At 47.5% G+C, this 17,908-nt stretch overlaps 1 protein-coding gene across 2 annotated transcripts; it reads left to right on the forward strand.

The window, feature by feature from the left end:
• The first annotated feature begins 11,923 nt into the window (after window positions 1-11,923).
• Window positions 11,924-17,902, forward strand: LRRC23 (leucine rich repeat containing 23). 2 transcript variants are annotated; one of them, XM_032390984.1, is made up of 8 exons: window positions 11,924-12,003; window positions 12,484-12,627; window positions 12,713-12,822; window positions 13,405-13,658; window positions 14,312-14,442; window positions 15,040-15,176; window positions 16,785-17,079; window positions 17,672-17,902. In XM_032390984.1, exons 2-7 carry the CDS (start codon window positions 12,505-12,507, stop codon window positions 17,056-17,058), a joined length of 1,029 nt encoding a protein of 342 aa, XP_032246875.1. In that variant the 5' UTR covers window positions 11,924-12,003; window positions 12,484-12,504; the 3' UTR covers window positions 17,059-17,079; window positions 17,672-17,902. The 2 variants fall into 2 exon arrangements, with proteins under 2 accessions (XP_032246875.1, XP_032246874.1); XM_032390983.1 differs by lacking the exon at window positions 17,672-17,902 and having other exon boundaries at window positions 16,785-17,198.
• Window positions 17,903-17,908: the final 6 nt, after the last annotated feature.

Below are 17,908 nucleotides of genomic sequence, written 5' to 3' on the forward strand. Positions count from 1 at the left end.
TCCCAGGGTCCTGGGATCGAGCCCCACATCGGGCTCTCTGCTCCGCGGGAAGCCTGCTTCTCCCTCTCCCACTCCCCCGGCTTGTGTTCGCTCTCTCGCTGTGTCTCTCTCTGTCAAATAAATAAATAAATTCTTAAAAAAAAATAAAAAAATAAAAAAATAAAGATACAGTGTGAAACACATTTAATTTTCTGGTTTCTCTCCACGGAGAGGTTGTATTCACAAATTAAGTCACTCAGGGGTGCCTGGGTGGCTCGGTCACTTAAGCATCCAACTCTTGATTTCAGCTCAGGTCTTTTTTTTTTTTTTTAATTTATTGGCCGGGGGGAGGGGAGAGTACAGAGGGAGAAGCAAACTCCCCGCTGAGCAGAGAGCCCAATGTGGGGCTCGATCCCCGGATCCTGAGATCATGACCTGAGCTGAAGGCAGACGCTTAACCAACTGAAACCCAGGCGCCCCTCAGCTCACGTCTTGATCTCAGGGTTGTGAGTTCAAGCCCCAGCTCCATGTTGGGTGTGGAGCCTACTTAAAAAAAAAAAAAAAAAAGGAATTAAATCAGGTATTTCAGCATTTTTGCGGAAATGTTAACATATTTATGAAGATGTGATCTGGTCTTCCCTTCCAGTTTCTCATAGCTTTGTATTCTGGGATGATTTTATCAGTTCCTCATCTTTTTTATTAGTGTTTCTCTGTGGCTCTCAAGAAGTTCTTCAATTTCTTCCACAAAGCCAACACGATCCACTTGCTAGGCCACTTGAACAAATGTGTTTCACTTCTTTGTTAACATAAAACCCTTAAAATCCTAAACACATTCTTCTCCATATGCATGGACTGTTTTAAGCTTGATTGTTGCCATAACTATTTACTATAAGTGATGTAACTGGCAATACTGAACAATGTCCGACTCTTCCAACTCATTACCACATTTAGATTAGGGTCAGCACTCATGGCTCTGGGAGTCAGGGAGGAATCTCACTCAGCCTCGTGTATGTGGCTTTGAAACAGCAAATCCTGCTTAGGTCAGCAAAGTGAAGGACAGGGGTGATGTTGGGGAGAGGTAGCCTTGGATGTCTTTAGGAGCACATTCCTAAAGAGTGTGGTACTTCAGATGGTATTGCAGTCTGTGATCCACACTAAAGCCAAGGCCTTTCTCTGTGAGGTCCTACTTGACTTCTAGAATGTAGAACTATAAATCCCAATCGTGGAAAGTGCTGTATTCACCTAGCACTTTGCATTTAATTGCTGCAGTAAAAGCAGATTTTTTATTTTTGTTTTTTGGGACACTGGCATTTGTATCCCCGTAGAACATGTCTGGCTTTATTAAATACAGAGCTACACTGCCACCATGGAAGAGGAGGAGAGAAGTGATCACAAGCTCATTAATTGTTTTCAATCCAGGGCCTTGCATTTCTAGTTTGGAAACATAAAAGCAGTTCTGCATTCTCCCCCCCCCCCCCCCCAAGATACCAGCCTCATCATATTCTAGAAAATAGCCATTTGGTGGATAATTGTTTTTAGTAGCTCTGGGTGGGTTTAACTCCCTGTTCTCCACAGATACAGGCCCACCAATGGTTTGCACATTTTAAAAGCTGAAGTGGTTTCTAAACGTTATGCCATCCTTGGCTGGTTTTGAAATCCTTCCATCTGAAGCTGTCTTCTCTGGCAGGAGGCTCGAACTCTGACTTGAGACCTAGAGTTTTTCTTTTTCCGCCATGTACTGCCATTGTTAGGCTCACATACCTGGTCCCTCTCTTCCAGGAGTAAGTTTAGTGCTCTTTCGGTCTTCACTGAAGGTTTACGACATGTACTTTGCCGCCACTATAGCAGTTATCGGAGAAATTGATGACCCGGCTTCCCAAGTTTTTTGAATCTTGACTGCACCTGTGGATTTTCTTTTAAAGATTTTAATTTATTTGACAGGGCGCGTGCGCGACAGAGCGAGCACAAGCAGGGGGAGCAGCAGAGGGAGAGAGAGAAGCAGGCTCCCCACTGAGCAGGAAGTCCCACGTGGGGCTCGATCCCAGGACCCTGGGAGACGCTTAGCCGACTGAGCCACCCAGACGCCCTGCACCTGTGGATTTCTTGAGGTCCTATTTATGTGCCACGTTGGAGGCGGACATACCACCCCTTGGTAAAATGGGTGGATTGCCTTCACATGGGTCGTGTTACACAAGAGGCATCTGGAAACTCTAGAACCTAGTTTTAAAAACACAGTGTTAGAGGGCGCCTGGGTGGCTCAGTCGTTAAGCGTCTGCCTTCAGCTCAGGTCATGATCCCAGGGTCCCGGGATCCAGTCCCACATCGGGCTCCCTGCTCGGCAGGAAGCCTGCTTCTCCCTCTCCCACTCCCCCTGCTTGTGTTCCTGCCCTCGCTATCTCTCTGTCAAATAAATAAAATCTTAAAAAAAAAAAACAAAAAAAAAAAACACAGTGTTAGAATCGCAGTCAGCCTCGTAAGATACAAGGCACTGAGAGGCCGAGAACTGGGGCCAAAGAGGACATGCTCTAGTCTCCCGTCTGACACTCGCACGGAATAGTGGCTGGCAACCTTCTGCCCTATTTAACAAGTTCACGTTAAGTGCGTCTAGGACGAAACTCCCACTGTATCTCATTCAGTCCTCCAGACCAAGATATCTCAATTTTTACAGATTCATAAACCGCGGCCGCCCAAGACTACAGAGCTGGTAAAGGGCAAAATCAGGACTTAAAAACGAGAGGCCAGGGGCGCCTGGGTGGCTCAGTCGTTAAGCGTCTGCCTTCGGTTCAGGTCATGATCCCAGAGTCCTGGGATCGAGACCCGCATCAGGCTCCCTGCTCGGCGGGAAGCCTGCTTCCCCCTCTCCCACTTCCTCTGCTTGTGTTCCCTCTCTTGCTGTTTCTCTAGCAAACAAATAAATAAAATCTTAAAAAAAAAAAAAAATGAGAAGCCACTCGCAAAACACAAGGGCGGCGACGAAATGGCGACCGCAGAAACTCGGCCCGCCTGGGCGACACGCCCCGCCCCGCGCAACCGCCCCGGGGACTCGTATCGCCCCCCGGGCAGAGCCCGCGGCGGGCGGGGACGCGGACTCCGGGCCGCGCCGCGGTCACGTGCACGGTCACGTGAGCGGGCGCGCGGGGGTGGCGGGGGGAGCCGGGCTGCCTGAGCCGGGCCTCGCGCGCCCCCCAGCGGCCGCAGCCGTGGCCGGGGGCTGCTCGCGGCCGGTCCCACCCGCTGGCCACCTCCGAGGCAGGAGCCCTCAAGCTAGGGCCCACCCCTGCACGGCAGCTCCCGCCCCCGCCAACCGCCTTCCGGCGCGTCTGGAACGTTCTGCGCCGGAACAAAGGCCCCAGGGCGGAAGCGAGGGTCCGAAGCTGAAAGCCGTGCTTGGAGGCGAGGGCCTCTTAACCCGGCTGCCGAGGGGCGGTTCTGGTCCAGGGCTGTAGAAGGGAGTGGAAGGGACTAGTGCTTCTGCCAATTTCCGAATCCAGGCTTACATCCCCAGTTTCTTTACATGTAAAGGGTCCCCTTCGTCCGTGCCTCAAAAGTTTTCCTTGCTTCCCCATCTGTTTTCTTCCGCTATCAGGGTGGAGGTCTAAGGACCCTCTACAGGAAGAGAATCTTTTTGTTCGCCTTGGAGGAGGGGGGCCGGAATAAGGAGACACCCCTGTTATGTCAGGAACTAGTATAAAGGAGCGCACACACCTATTATAATAACCACAACCCCTTTAGCTCTGCAAACCTCACCTATATTAGTCATCACATGTCTTGCTTGCCAAATCTAATACGCTTTTGTTTATCCTTGCTAATTTTTAAAAATATGGACTCGAGTTTTTCCAGTTTTTCTGTCCACCTTTATTTCCTTCAGGGCCTCCACTCCTTCTAGTGAATCCTAATGAGGTATCTCCCTGGCTTATCCTCGGTTCCTTCCTCCTTAGTGATTCTCAAAGTGCAGGGAGGAGGGAAGGACGTTCTATCTAGATGGGCACATCCAAACCGAGGGGAGAGTGTCCCTGATTACTTTTTAAAAGCACATCTAAAGTTCATTCAGTTTTTGTTAAGCACTTACTATGTGGCATGCACTGTGCCAGGCTGTAGGAAGCGGCGTGAGACTCAAGGTCTGTCGGAGCTAGAAGAAGCCAACATAGGAGTCCTTGATGACATCTAGAAGGGAGCAAACCCGAGGATCCATAAATTCTTATACAAAGACAGACTGTGTTTACTGCTATCAGAGAAAGGCAGGGAACTGTAAGAGGGGATCCTAATTTAAATTCCAGATCAGGAAAGGCCGTTCCGAGGAAGTCACATTTAACTGAGGCCGGGATGATGAGCAGGACTTCCACACAGAAGAGTGAGATCCCCCGAAGAAGGAAGGGGCTTCATGGTGGGAAGACTTTTGAAAAGAGGGCTATCTGGTCCAAGTGTGGCTCGGGTCCAATAGTGAAAGAGAGGTGTCATAAGAGATGGAGAGAAGTGGATGGGTCACACTCCTCCTTGGGAGGCCAGTGGGGAAAAGTGTCATTGAGGGAGAAAAAAATGACAAGGATGACCCCAAGGTTTCTGGTTTGAACATCCGAATGGTGATATAGGGAGCACTGAAGAAAAGCAGAGTTAGGGGAAAACATACAGGACTTGTTTTTGGATATGTTAAGTTTGAGATGTCTGTGAGTCACATAAATGGAGAAGTAGGAGGTTAGCTGTATGAGCCTGGCACTGAGAAAGAGTTCTTGGTTGAAAATAGAAATTTGGAATTCAGCAGAACAAGCAATGGGTATATGCTGAAGCTGGGGTGCACGGGCTTGTGAGAGCGGATAATTTTTCATGAATTCTGTAAGCCAGTTGTTAAAGGCAGCCATTTTTTTAAAAATTGCTTAGACATAATTTAAATAAATTTTATTTTATTTCTTTAAGATTTTATTTTATTTTATTTTATTTATTTTAAAGATTTTATTTATTTATTTGACAGAGAGAGAGACAGCGAGAAAGGGAACACAAGCAGGGGGAGTGGGAGAGGGAGAAGCAGGCTTCCCGCTGAGCAGGGAGCCTGATGCGGGGCTCGATCCCAGGACCCTGGGATCATGACCTGAGCCGAAGGCAGACGCTTAACGACTGAGCCACCCAGGCGCCCCTAAGATTTTATTTTTTAAGTAATCTCCAGACCCAACATAAGGCTCGAATCCACAACCCCGACATCAAGAGTCGCACACTCTACCGACTGAGCCAGCCAGGCACCCCTAAATAAATTATAATTTTTAAAAATAAAAAATACAAGTCATCACTTTCTAATTATTTTTACTCTATTTTTATATTAGCTTGCTGAGGACTGCCATAACAAAACACTGGGTATTTTAACAACAGAAATTCATTTTCTCACAGTTCTGGAGGCAAGAAGTCCAAGAGCAAGGTGTCAGTAGGTTTGGTTTCTTCGGAGGCCTTTCCTGCAGATGACTGCCTTCTCATTGTGTCCTCACGCAGTCTTTCTCTCTGTGCACTGCACTCCTGTGTCCAAATTGCCTCTTCTCAAACTGACACCAGTCAGACTGGATTTGGGCCCACCCTAATGGCCTCATTTTAACTTAATCAGCATTTTAAAGGGCCTATTTCCAAATACGGTCACATTCTGAGGTACTGGGAGTTAAAGCTTCAAAATATGGATGGGAGGGGGGCAGATTCAGCCCCTAACAATTTTACTATTATCTATGCTCTTGAAGTTATTTACCTCTTGAAATCAGTCATGGCGGGAGTATTTATACCAGAGAAATCAGCAAATGGTAAAAATGAGGGCTTTTTGTTCTCCCTGGAGTGCCTGTTGTTAAACATTTGGTAGCACACATCACAACTATATGGGTTACTTAGTCTCTAGAGTATAATTTGAATCTGAAAAATGGGAAACATATATATGTATATGTATACATATATATGTATATATATATGGTGTATGGTGTATGATAAACTACATATAGCTCATATATATACATATATGTATATATATATAAAATCTGTATTTTCTGTTTTAAGAACTTACTATCTTCAAATTCATTGAATTCCTCCACTTCTCTCTATTCAGTAGACAGACTGCTGTATTATTAGAACTAATAGTCTGCTATTAGTTCTAATAATAGAACTAATAGAACTGCTAGTCTATATGTGACATATAGAGAAAAATCAATAGTTATGACAGTGTGAGCTGAAATAGTGATATATATATATGATATATATTAATGGAAAATATGTATAGTCCAGAAACAATATATATATAACATATATATCATATATAACATAGATATATGATAAAGATGGCATTCCAAATCAGTAGGGAAAGATGGGATTAATCAACAAATGATGCTGAGAAAATTGGCTGCCCTTTTGGCAAAATGTTAGATCCCTACCTTACATTCTACACAAAAATTATTACAGATGGGGCGCCTGGGTGGCTCAGATGGTTAAGCGTCTGCCTTTGGCTCAGGTCATGATCCCAGGGTCCTGGGATCGAGTCCCGCATCGGGCTCCCTGCTAGGCAGGGAGCCTGCTTCTCCCTCTGCCTCTGCCTCTCTCTCTCTCTCTGACTCTCATGAATGAATAAATAAAACATAAAAAAATTATTACAGATGAATTAAAGACTTCAAAAAATGTAAATACCGCCCTGCACTGGGCTCCCTGCTCAGCAGGGACCCTGTTTCTCCCTCTCCCCACCCCCTGCTCCGGCTCTCTCTTGCTAGCTCTCTCTCTCAAATAATTAAACAAAAATCTTTAAAAAATATAAATGCCAGAAGAATATACAAGAGAATATTTTCATAACCTGGGGGGTGAGAAAGGGTTTCCTAAACCAGACACACAATTCAGAAGCCTTATTGAAGAGATGGACAGTAAAGAGTACATACAAATATCAAATTTCTGTAAGGCAGCACTATAAACCAAGTATAAGGACAATTAGGAAAAGATTTTCAGCATGTAAAAAAGACAAAACACTGTGTAAAGTTTTAAAATATGCCCACAAATTCTCCATTCAAAAGGTGAAACCTAATTCCCCTCCATCTAAGTGTGGGCCGGATTTAACATCTAGCTCCTAAAGAATAGAATAAAGTGGAAGGGGCACATGACTTTGGAGACTAAGTTCTAAAAGGCACAGTGGTTCCCTCTTGGTATCTTTCTTGGATTGCTTTCTCTCGGGGAAGCCAGCTGCCATATTGTGAAGACACTCAGGTGGCCCTATAGAAAAGCCCATATGGCAAGGAACTATCCTGCTAGCAGTCATAGCAGTGAGCCTTCTTGGAGGCAAAGCTTCCAGCCTCAGTCAAGCCTTCAGATAACTGTAGCCCCTTCCAACAGCTGGATGCAACCCAGCTAAGCCACTCTTGGATTCCTGATCCACAGAAACTGAGATAATGAATGTCATTTTAAGCTACTAAGTTGCAAGATAATTGGTTATAATCAGGTAAGAATCGCATTTGGCTACAACATAGATCCCCAAAACCCAGTGGCTTAACCTATTTTCTCTTTTATAAAATTAAGTCTTGAGAGGAAGTTCAAGGTTGGTATAACAGCTTCATGATATTTTATGTGTCACAGGCTGCTCTCTACATTTGTTCTAGCATCTTAGCATGTGGCTTATATTTTCGGGGTCATCTCATGGTCCCACATAGTTGCTAGAACTGCAGCTATCACATTCCTGTTTTGAACAGTAAGTAAGAGGAAGGGAAGGAGGAAAAAGGGACCTTCTAGAAGTTTTACCCAATGACTTTACTTATACGTCATTGACCTATCAGCAATGGAGGCTGAGAAATTTTTTTAGCTGGGCACAATGCTGCCCCCAGAAATATAAAAGTTCTGTTTGTTAGCTCAATAATGAGAAGACTGAAAACCCCAGTTAAAAAATACAGTCTGAATAGACAGTTCTCCAAAGAGGATACACAAATGGCTAATAAACACATAAAAAATGCTCAACATCTTTAGCCATCAGAGAAATGAAAATCAAAACCACAACAAAATACCACATCACATCCGCTGGGATGGCTATAATCAAGAACACAGATAATAACAACTGTTGGCCAGGATGTGGCGAAATTAGAACTCTCAAACAATGCTGGTGGAAATGTTAAATGGTGCAGCCACTTTGGAAAACAGTGTGGCAGTTCCTTAAAAGGTTAAATATAAAGTTACCATATGATACAGCAATTCCACTCCTTACAATTTCACTTGTAAGGAAAAATTTGCCAATAAACTAAATTGAAATGTCTGAGGTCAGGTTGTAATTGTAATCGATTTTTTCAGTTTTTAAAGATTTTTTATTTTTAAGTAATCTCTACACCCAATGTGGGGCTCAAATTCACAACCCCAAGATCAAGAGTCGCATGTTCCACTGACTGAGACAGCCAGGTGCCCCTGTAATAGATTTTTCAAATGAAAATAGTTTCCTTCTGAGAATTTGCATATATTGTTTTATTAGGCTCTTAGCAAAATGCTTAGTACATAGCAAGTGCTCAATATATATACTTGACTAAATGAATGAGTATGTTGATACTGTAAATTTTTTAGAATGAAATCTCCATGTGGCAAAGGATCATGTCCTCCTTTGAAATCCTTTCATTATAGCACAGAATTCAATATATATTTTTAAAGATTTTATTTATTTATTTGACAGAGAGAGACACAGCAAGAGAGGGAACACAAGCAGGGGGAGTTGGAGAGGGAGAAGCAGACTCCCCATGGAACAGGGAGCCCGATGCGGGGCTCGATCCCAGGACCCTGGGATCATGACCTGAGCCAAAGGCAGATACTTAACGACCGAGCCACCCGGGTGCCCCAAGAATTCAATATTTTGATACTAAGAGTATTATTTTTGTATTGATATTAATTGGGTATGTAAGCAAGAGAAATGAAAACATATGGCCACACAAAAATTTGTACATGAATGTTCACAGCAGCATTACTCATAATAGCCAAAAAATGGAAACAACCCAAATATCCATCAACTGATGAATAAAAAAAAAATGTGGCATAAACCATACAATGGAACATTGCTCAGCAACCAAAAGGGACGAAGTACTGATAGATGCTACAATTAGATGAACCTTGAAAATATGATGCTAAGGCGGGGCACCTGGGTGGCTCAGTTGTTAAGTGTCTGCCTTCAGCTCAGGTCATGATCCCGGGGTCCTGGGATCGAGCCCCACATCGAGCCCCACATCAGGCTCCCTGCTCAGCAGGAAGCCTGCTTCTCCCTCTCCCGCTCCCCCCTGCTTGTGTTCCCTCTCTCGCTGTCAAATAAATAAAATCTTAAAAAAAAAAGAAAATATGATGCTAAGGTGAAAGAAGGTAGTCATAAAGGACCACGCGTTATATGATTTCATTTATATAAAATATGCAAAATAGGCAAATCTATAGAGACAGGGAGTAAATTAGTGGTTGCCAGGAGCAGGGGTAAATAAAATCTTTTAAAAAAATAAAATAACACTATTCAAAAACAGTTCCGTTAGTAAGGAAGAAGGGTAGACTGAATATCAGGTAGGCAACTAGCAGTTTTTGCCACAGTTAATCTCCAAATCTTTAATAAAGAGCTCCTAAAAATCAATTAAAAAATTAATGACTTTGCAGGAACATGAAAAATGATTTGAAACGATTTTTTCAAAGTAAACTCTACACCCAATGTGGGGCTCGAACTCACAACCCTGAGATCAAGAGTCTCATGCTTTACTGACTGAGGCTTGACATTTTTTTAAACATTTTATTTATATATTTATTTATTTATTTGAGAAAGAGAGAGCAGGGGGAGGAGCAGAGGGACAGGGACAAGGAACTCCACACTAAGTGCGGAGCCCGACAGGGCTCGATCCCAGGACCCTGAGATCATGACCTGAGTCGAAATCAATAGTCAGCTGCTTAACCCACTGAGACACCCAGGTGCCCCGAACTATCTGTTTTCTTTGCACAGGTACTGATTGGGCTCTCTCTCCTCCAGACCTTACCAAAGGTGCTTCCTCTGCCTGGAATCTCTGCCCTGAATATATGATATTATCTAGATACGTGTACTATAAAATTATCCCCTGACACTCAGTAAAAGCTAGGCAAGTGTCGGGTATCATTAGTATAACATCTGTCTCATTATATTGAATTACTCGTTTACTTAACCCTGTCAGTGGATTGTGAGGCTCCAGATGATAGGAACTGTTTTACTGTTCTTGAGTGCCCAGTACTTACAGCCTGGCACAGAGTAAGCCCTTAATAAAAGTAGGCTCAATGATACTTCCCTAATCCTTCTGTCATGTCTTTTCTTCCCACCTAATATGTCTTCTTCTTTCTTCTGGGCCAAGGAAAATCACAGCCTTTCCCTCTGGTTACATCAAACCACCTGGAATTTTCCTTTCCCACTCCAACAATACAGTCCGGTTCATTGGCCTCCCATTTCTAACCTTCACATTTCCTTTCTTATTCCTCATGGCAGTCCCAGAACCGGGGAAACAGGCAAGAGGTGGGGAGGGGCAGGGAGATCCTGACTGAAGGTCAACTAAGTGTGAGGCAATTTACCCACATTGTCTCTTTTAACCTTCTAAGAATTCTTATGGAAGTGGATGTCTTTATCCCCATTTCACAAATGTGAAAATTAAACCTCAGTAAAATTATATAACCTGCCGAGGAACACATTGCGGTTAAACGGTAGAGTGGGTTTTGAACCTGGTGTCTCTGCCTCTGCATCCCCTGCTAGTTCCATGACATCAAGCGACCAGATTTGCCTAGTAACTGTATTATCCAGGCTGGACAGGGCAGGAGGTAACAGGTCCTGATTTCCAGCCCCCCACATCTTCCATCGGATCACTTTGCATGTTATATAAGGTCTGTAACACACAATTTCATAATTAATCATGATATCTTACCTTGTTGCCTGTTTTATTTATACTAGATCCCATAAGATTTGGTACTATCTCTCTTTCTCCTAGCAGGAATTGTGTCATAAATATTAACCGCCCTGAGCCTTAATTTCCTCTTCTTTCAAATATCTATCTCCCCACAGGACTGGTGTGAACGTTAAATCACTTGTGAAGGCATCTCACACAGTATCTGGCACAAACTCTCCGGAAATACTTGTTGAATCTTAACTTTTTTTCCATCTCCTTCCGCAAGTCAGGAGTGCCTGGGTATGGCTCAATCAGGTCTTCTTGTCTACATAACAACGTTGGATGAGGAGTATTTTCAGTGGGCACTTGCTGGATTTTCTCCCTTACTAGCCCCTAAAAGGTTTGCATCAAACCAGTCCAGGATATGAGGAAAAGGGAAGTGTTCCAAACTGGGTTTAGCAATCTACAGTGTATTAGCATAGATTACACACATACTCGAAACCCGTCAGTTGGTGTAGCTAAGCCTATTTTACAGACGAGAAAGTAGAGTCTCAGGTAAGTTGCTAGTACACTGCAGATCTGCCAAGCCTCCAACCCAGGTCTTAAGATACATTGGCCTGGGCTCCTTCCACTCCACCAAGTCACCTTCCAGAGCTCAGCTAAGTGCAAGGCTGGGGTGGGGGTAGAAACCAGACCGCATACCTTGGTATTTCTTGCTCCTCATCCTCCTTCAGCTTCAGAGCATGTTTCTTTTGAAGTCACAATACTTTGGCTTTAAGGATGTGCGGTCCCTTTAACGTTTTGAGTGACTTCCGCCTAGCCCCACCCATCTCCCCTCCCCACTGCGGAGTTCCAAGCCCCACCCACTGCCTTTTGCCCTCGGCCAGTTAACGCACTTACTTAATAGGATTGGGAAGTTGGCCTCCTTACGGGGCCACTAGGGGTCCGCTTGCTCCGGGGCGGATTGTCGCGTCAGTTTGTCGCGGTCCCCTCGCGGCCCCCCTCTCAGCGGTTGCGCCGCAGAAGCAGCCAAGTGTCCCGCCCCCTCGTTGCCATAACAGCAGTACACAACGCCTCCTTGCGCCTTTCCCCTCTTCCAAAACACTCTTTCCCTGTCGGGGCCAAGACCCTCTCCGGAACCTCATTTTTAGTAGAGCAGAACCAGGGTCTGCGCCCCGTTGCGAAGGATTGGGTGGGTGGGTTGGAGACGGCGTCAGTCTGGTGCCCCAGAGGGGACGGGGAAATGGGACTAGACAGGGTGGGAAAGGGAAAAGACATGAGTGGAGCAGGGGTTAGGGATGGCGGGGAGGGGAGGGGTGTAGGAGGTTGGTAGGAGTACGTGGCTGAAGGGGGAGGTGGGAAGACCTGCGGAGAGGGGAGGCCAGGAAGCAGGGAGGCGGAGCTGCTAGAAGACCGTTGGAGCCCCTGTGAAGGGCAGGAAAGGCCTGGGAAGGCATCCTGAAGGGAGAGAGGTCCTTGGTGGGACGTCAGAAGTGGAGGCTGGGAGTCAAAATGAGATGCTCACAGGGCTAAGGAGGGAAGCGCGGTTGGGAAGAGGTCAGGGGTGATGGGAAGGGTACCCTGTCGATGGAGGCGAGGGAGCTGAGGGTTGGCCAGAGCTGAGGACACATTCTTCCTTGGGAGGGTCACTGAGCTTGATCTCTCACTCCAGAGCCTTCAGCAGGGAAGAAAGATGTCAGATGAAGAGCTGGAAGACTTCGAGCCAGACCAGGATGATCTGGAAAAGGAAGATGATGAGAAGGAGACAGAGGAGTGGGAGGACTACAGGAAGGAGGGAGAAGAGTACTCAGAGGAAGTGAGAGCGTGGAAACAGTGGGGTCCTAAGGCTAAGGGAGGGGGTTGGGCAGGAAAGGGATGCCTGACTCCACTTACTCTTGCAGTGGATGCCCAGCCCCCTCACGGAGGACATGATGAAGGAAGGACTTTCTTTGCTCTGTAAGACGGGCAATGGACTGGCTCACGCTTATGTCAAGCTGGAGGTTAAAGAGAGGTGCGCTTATGGGGGACCAGAAGAGGGCTGAGGTTGTAGGGCCCAATCTCCTCTCTCACCCTCATGCCTGGCTGTTGCCGCGGGGAATTTGGATCTCTCTTACCTTGGCCAGTGGAAGGGAGGGATAGAATTTACTTTTCAGGAGGCCTGTGATTCCCTGCAACAGAGCTGGCCTGGGGAACTGGAGGCTATGAGGGTCTGTCAGGGGGATTCCTACTGGACTCCTCCTCTTGTCCTTCAGAGGGTCAGTCCTCAGCTCTTCGCAGTCACCCATTCTTCTCTCCATTACAAGCCATCTCCACATTGCCCTCTGCTTTAGCATCTCTGCCAGTCCTTGCTGGATTTTTTTTTTTTTATTTGACAGAGAGATAGAGATAGAGCACAAGTAGGCAGAGAGGCAGGCAGAGGGAGAGGGAGAGGGAGAAGCAGGCTCTCCGTTGAGCCGGGAGCCCAACTTGGGGCTCGATCCCAGGACCCTGGGATCACGACCCGAGCCGAAGGCAGACGCTTAATGACTGAGCCACCCGGGTGCCCCTACTTGCTGGATTCTTAACCCTACCTCTGGCCTCTGCCATCTCCTAGGGACCTGACAGACATCTACTTGTTGCGGTCCTACATCCATCTGCGCTATGTGGATGTTTCTGAGAACCACCTGACAGACTTGTCCCCACTCAATTACCTTACCCACCTGCTCTGGCTCAAGGCTGATGGCAACAATCTGCGGAGCGCCCACCTGAATGAACTGCCCTACCTGCAGATTGCCAGTTTTGCCTATAACCAGATCACTGACACTGAGGGCATCTCTCACCCTCGTCTGGGCAGCCTGGATCTCAAAGGTGGGTCCTTAGGTCAGGTTACACAAGATTCTCTCCTTCTTAGCTTGGACCAACAGAATGGGCAGTGTGGTCTTTGGCTGTGCCACACAGCGATCTCCATTCATTCATTCATTCAGTCATTCATTCAGACAGTCCCTATGATTCATTATGACATTTCTATGTGCTGGAGATGTAGCACTGAACAAAACAAAATCCCTAGTCTCATGTAGCTTACATTCTCTTCAGGGGAGACAGACAGCTACCAATAGACATAATAAATAAGTAAATTTATGTACGATGTGAAGAGGAGATATGTGCTGTGGAAAACAGATTAGGATAAAGGGACTAGGTAGAGGCACAGGTGGTAACTTCAAACAGGTTGGTTAGGACAAGCATCAGTGAGAAGCTGACATCTGAGCAAAGATTTGAGGGAGGAGAAGGAGTTAAGCATGTTGGGTGCTGGGCACTCTTCATTCACTCCTCAAAGGCTTGGATGGACATGTCCATTTGGCCCCTGGACTCCCAGGGCCCCAGAGGTGTCAAGTCTCTAGCTGTCCCTCCTCATCGCCACCTCGCATTAGAGTGAGAGGATGATGCAGAGACTCCGACATTCAGGCTCTACTGCTGAACATTTGGAGTAGCCTTTGAGCTCTTACCGCCCTCCTGCTCCTCAGGGAACCGCATCCGCAGGGTGACCGGTCTGGACCCCCAAAAGCTGATCAGCCTGCACACACTGGAGCTTCGGGGCAACCAGCTGGACAGCACCCTGGGAATCAACCTTCCGAAGCTGAAGAACCTCTTCCTGGTAGCTCACTGGGTTAGAGGGTGGTTGGTGCGGGGAGGAGGGCACTGCTCGGGGGGCCAGGGTGCCTGGCTTCTAGTAGGCTCAGCTACTAACCTCATCATCATCATGAGCATTTAGTGTCATTTATTGAGCCCTTCCTACCTTGCAGGACTGATAATACATAATACATGGGAATAGAGACAGTTTGCTTTGATACAGGTAGTAGCATAATTTGCTGTAAATGAGGGACAGATATCAGGCTAAGGAAGCCACTTGAATATTAAGCCTTTTTGGCTCTTGAGCTTCTTCATTCTAGGATGGTGCTGAAGCCATTTCTCCTCAGTGGAGCAGTGGGGGCTCATGGGCCTCGGGTGGGTTGAATCATCTCCTCCTGAAGCAGTGGTGGCTTTGGTAGGATGAGCAGCAGGGGGTTCCTGTTCACCTTTCTCTGGACTGGTAGCTTCTCCTAGACTTCTTTACTGTCTACACCCATCTCTCCCCACCTCCACTCCCCTCCTGCACCCCTCTGTCTCCACTCTTATGTTTCCTGCATCTCTGACTTCTCTTCCCTGTCCCTGCTACCTTCTCCTGATCTATGTGCTGTACCCTGGGGGCTAGGCCCAGAACATGCTGAAGAAGGTGGAGGGCTTGGAGCACCTAAGCAATCTCACTACCTTGCATCTTCGAGACAACCAGATTGAAACTCTGAGTGGCTTCTCCAAGGAAATGACATCGCTGCAGTATCTCAACCTGAGGTATGCACCCTTCCACATCCTACGTTGTCCCTACCCTGGACCAGGAGCAGCTTCTGACCCCATGTTCATCCCTGGCCCCAAACCCCCAATCCTAGTCTGCTCCTAGACGCTCCCCTCATCCTCCATCCTGACCTTTACCCCTCCTTTCCTTACTGTATATAGCCTGGGGCCCCTGAATCTTTATTCACTCAATCCACAGTTATTGAGAATGTGCTAGGTGCCAGGCTTGGTGCTGTATTTTGGGAACATCTAAAGGAATCAGAGTTGGTCCCTGTTCTCAAGGGACTCACAGTCTGGCTCCAATTCTCTTTTCTTGGTCCTATTCCATGTAAATTTCCTCTGCCCTTCTCCATCTCCTGGACCCCCATTTCCCTTCCCATTTCCTGCCTCTCTTCTCCTGAGCCCCACCTGTAAGGGATGCTTCTTTACTGATATAAAAATGCAAGATGTGCTCATATTTGAGGAGAGAAGAGTATTTGAAAGAAAATCTCTAGATTGAAAGGCAGTGGGGATTGATGGGGGAGGGGGGGGATATTTTCTTTCAGCAACCCTTGTCTGATGGAGGATTTTATGCTTGTTTCTTTAAGCAAGATGTAAGGTAACTGCCTCCTTAGTCAACATGGCCAAATCCTCAAAGCTGGTAATGGAAAGAGAACCTCCAAGTAGGGAGAGATGGTTGCACCTTGGAGCTCCCAATTCCTGCCATGGCTCCTGGAGAAATCTCTTGCTAATTAGTTCTGCCTTGTTAGTCTGGTAGGATTGGGGTGGTGGTGCTCTTTTCCTATTAATGGTCTAGACAGAGATAATAGACGCTCCTCAATGGCTACTAACTGGGCTTGTTTGGAAGTAAGGGTGGGGAGAAGTTTCTCAATGACTGGGAAATGCCTCTGGGGCCAAAGATGCTAAGCCCCCACCCCCCACCCCCGGGAAATGCACAGGACAGTCCAGCACAAAGTGCATGGAGTGCTCTCAGTGAGAAACTCTCTGTGAGGTTTAGTCACCTCCATTGAGGCTAAGGCGGAAACAATTAAACCTGATTTCAAAGGCATGAGGCAAGAACCTGAAAAGACACATACTATACAATGAAGCACATTAGATGAAGCTTGTTCTTCAGGTCAGGAGGCCCCAGACCATCCCTAGCTCTAGGCTCCTTCCTGGGGGGAGCACCAACCTAGCACCCTCCTCCATGAGCTCAGATCCCAGTTCCTTCTGCACTGGCCTGGGTGGTCCTTTCTAACCTTTGATTAGGTACGACTGACACATAAGAAGTTTGACCCTGCAAGGGGGATTCCCCCCTTCTCTCCAGCTACACGACAGGGTTGGTGACCTAGCTTTGTTGCTCCAAAAGGAGAAATACGACCAGCATGTTGCAGAACAGACTGTGGCCCTCACGGTGCCCTGGAAGGCCAGAGGCAGGACTGGAGTAGGGTTGGACCGCCCTACACGCCCTACACGGCTAGGCTATATGGCCGTGCCGAGCAAGCCGATCCACAGAGGCAGTGAAACTGGAACCCAGCAGGAGATTCCCCCAGGGGCCTTCTTCCTGGAAGTGGGGCCCCCAAAGCCCATTATTCCCCTGTGTGAATCCCTCCTGACCACACCTGGCAGGGGCAACATGGTGACCCACCTCGGGGAGCTAGCCAAGCTTCGGGACCTGCCCAAGCTGCGGGCCTTGGTGCTGTTGGACAACCCGTGCACAGATGAGAATGACTACCGCCAGGAGGCCCTGGTGCAGATAGCGCACCTCGAGCGCCTGGATAAAGATTTCTACGAGGAGGAGGAGCGGGCCGAGGCTGACGAGATCCGGCAGAGGTTGAAGGAGACCCAGGAGCAGGAGGCTGAGGCTGAGCACGACTCCGAACTGGAGCTGCCATCCATGTAGCTCTTCGAGCCTCCGGGGACAGTAAGGAAGCTGACAGAGAAGCAGGAAGAGGAGGCCAAGGGTCTGTCAGATGGGGCAAGAGAATTTGCTCTAGGAGGAGGTGGCTGAGGAAGGGATACGGCGAGGAGAACCCTTGGAGACACTGGGCTTAGGAGTCAGGGGGTGTCTCAGGGTGAGGAGAAAGGACCAGAAGGGCCTGGGAGGAGCTGAGAAAAGGCTTAGGAGAATACATTAGGAGAGGAAAACTAAGGAAGAGAATTGGGGTGGCAGGCAGAGATGCTGGCGTAGGGCGACACGTGGTGAAGATCAGCTGGAAAGGACAGGTCTGGGGTGTGGTGTGGGAGGTGGGGGTGGAGGGTGGAGGTGGTGGTTGAGGATGGAAGCAGGGCCTAGAAGAGGAGGCAGGGGAGGAAGATCTTGCACTAAAAATCTGAAGCTAAAAATAACGGGAAACAGGGGTGGGGGGAAGAAAGGAGGGCAGGATAAGGCAGAAAGAGAAGACTGGGGAGACCAGCCCAGGGGAGTGTGGCAGCTGGGCACTCTGGATGGGGGCACAGGCAGCAAGGGGAATGCAATAATGTCCGGGGGCTTTACTTCTGCCCTCTTCCTCCAGGAGATCAAAGACACTGACCCCAAGACCTGAGAAGACTTCCAGGTAGTGGTACTGCCACATTCACATCCCTCATCCTGAGTCAGAGCATGCCTTCTCTTGCCCCAGACCTGGGAATTCATCACAGCCTGCCTGCCGCCCAGGCTCTGTAATGGGCACCTGGGCAGCGTCTGGGTGGGCCTGAGCCCTGCCTGGAACCTGGGTGTGTGTGTGTGTGTGTGTGTGTGTGTGTGTGTGTGT

The sequence above is a fragment of the Phoca vitulina genome, unplaced genomic scaffold (genome assembly GCF_004348235.1).
Source record: "Phoca vitulina isolate PV1807 unplaced genomic scaffold, GSC_HSeal_1.0 scaffold59, whole genome shotgun sequence".
NCBI classification, from domain to species: domain Eukaryota; kingdom Metazoa; phylum Chordata; class Mammalia; order Carnivora; family Phocidae; genus Phoca; species Phoca vitulina.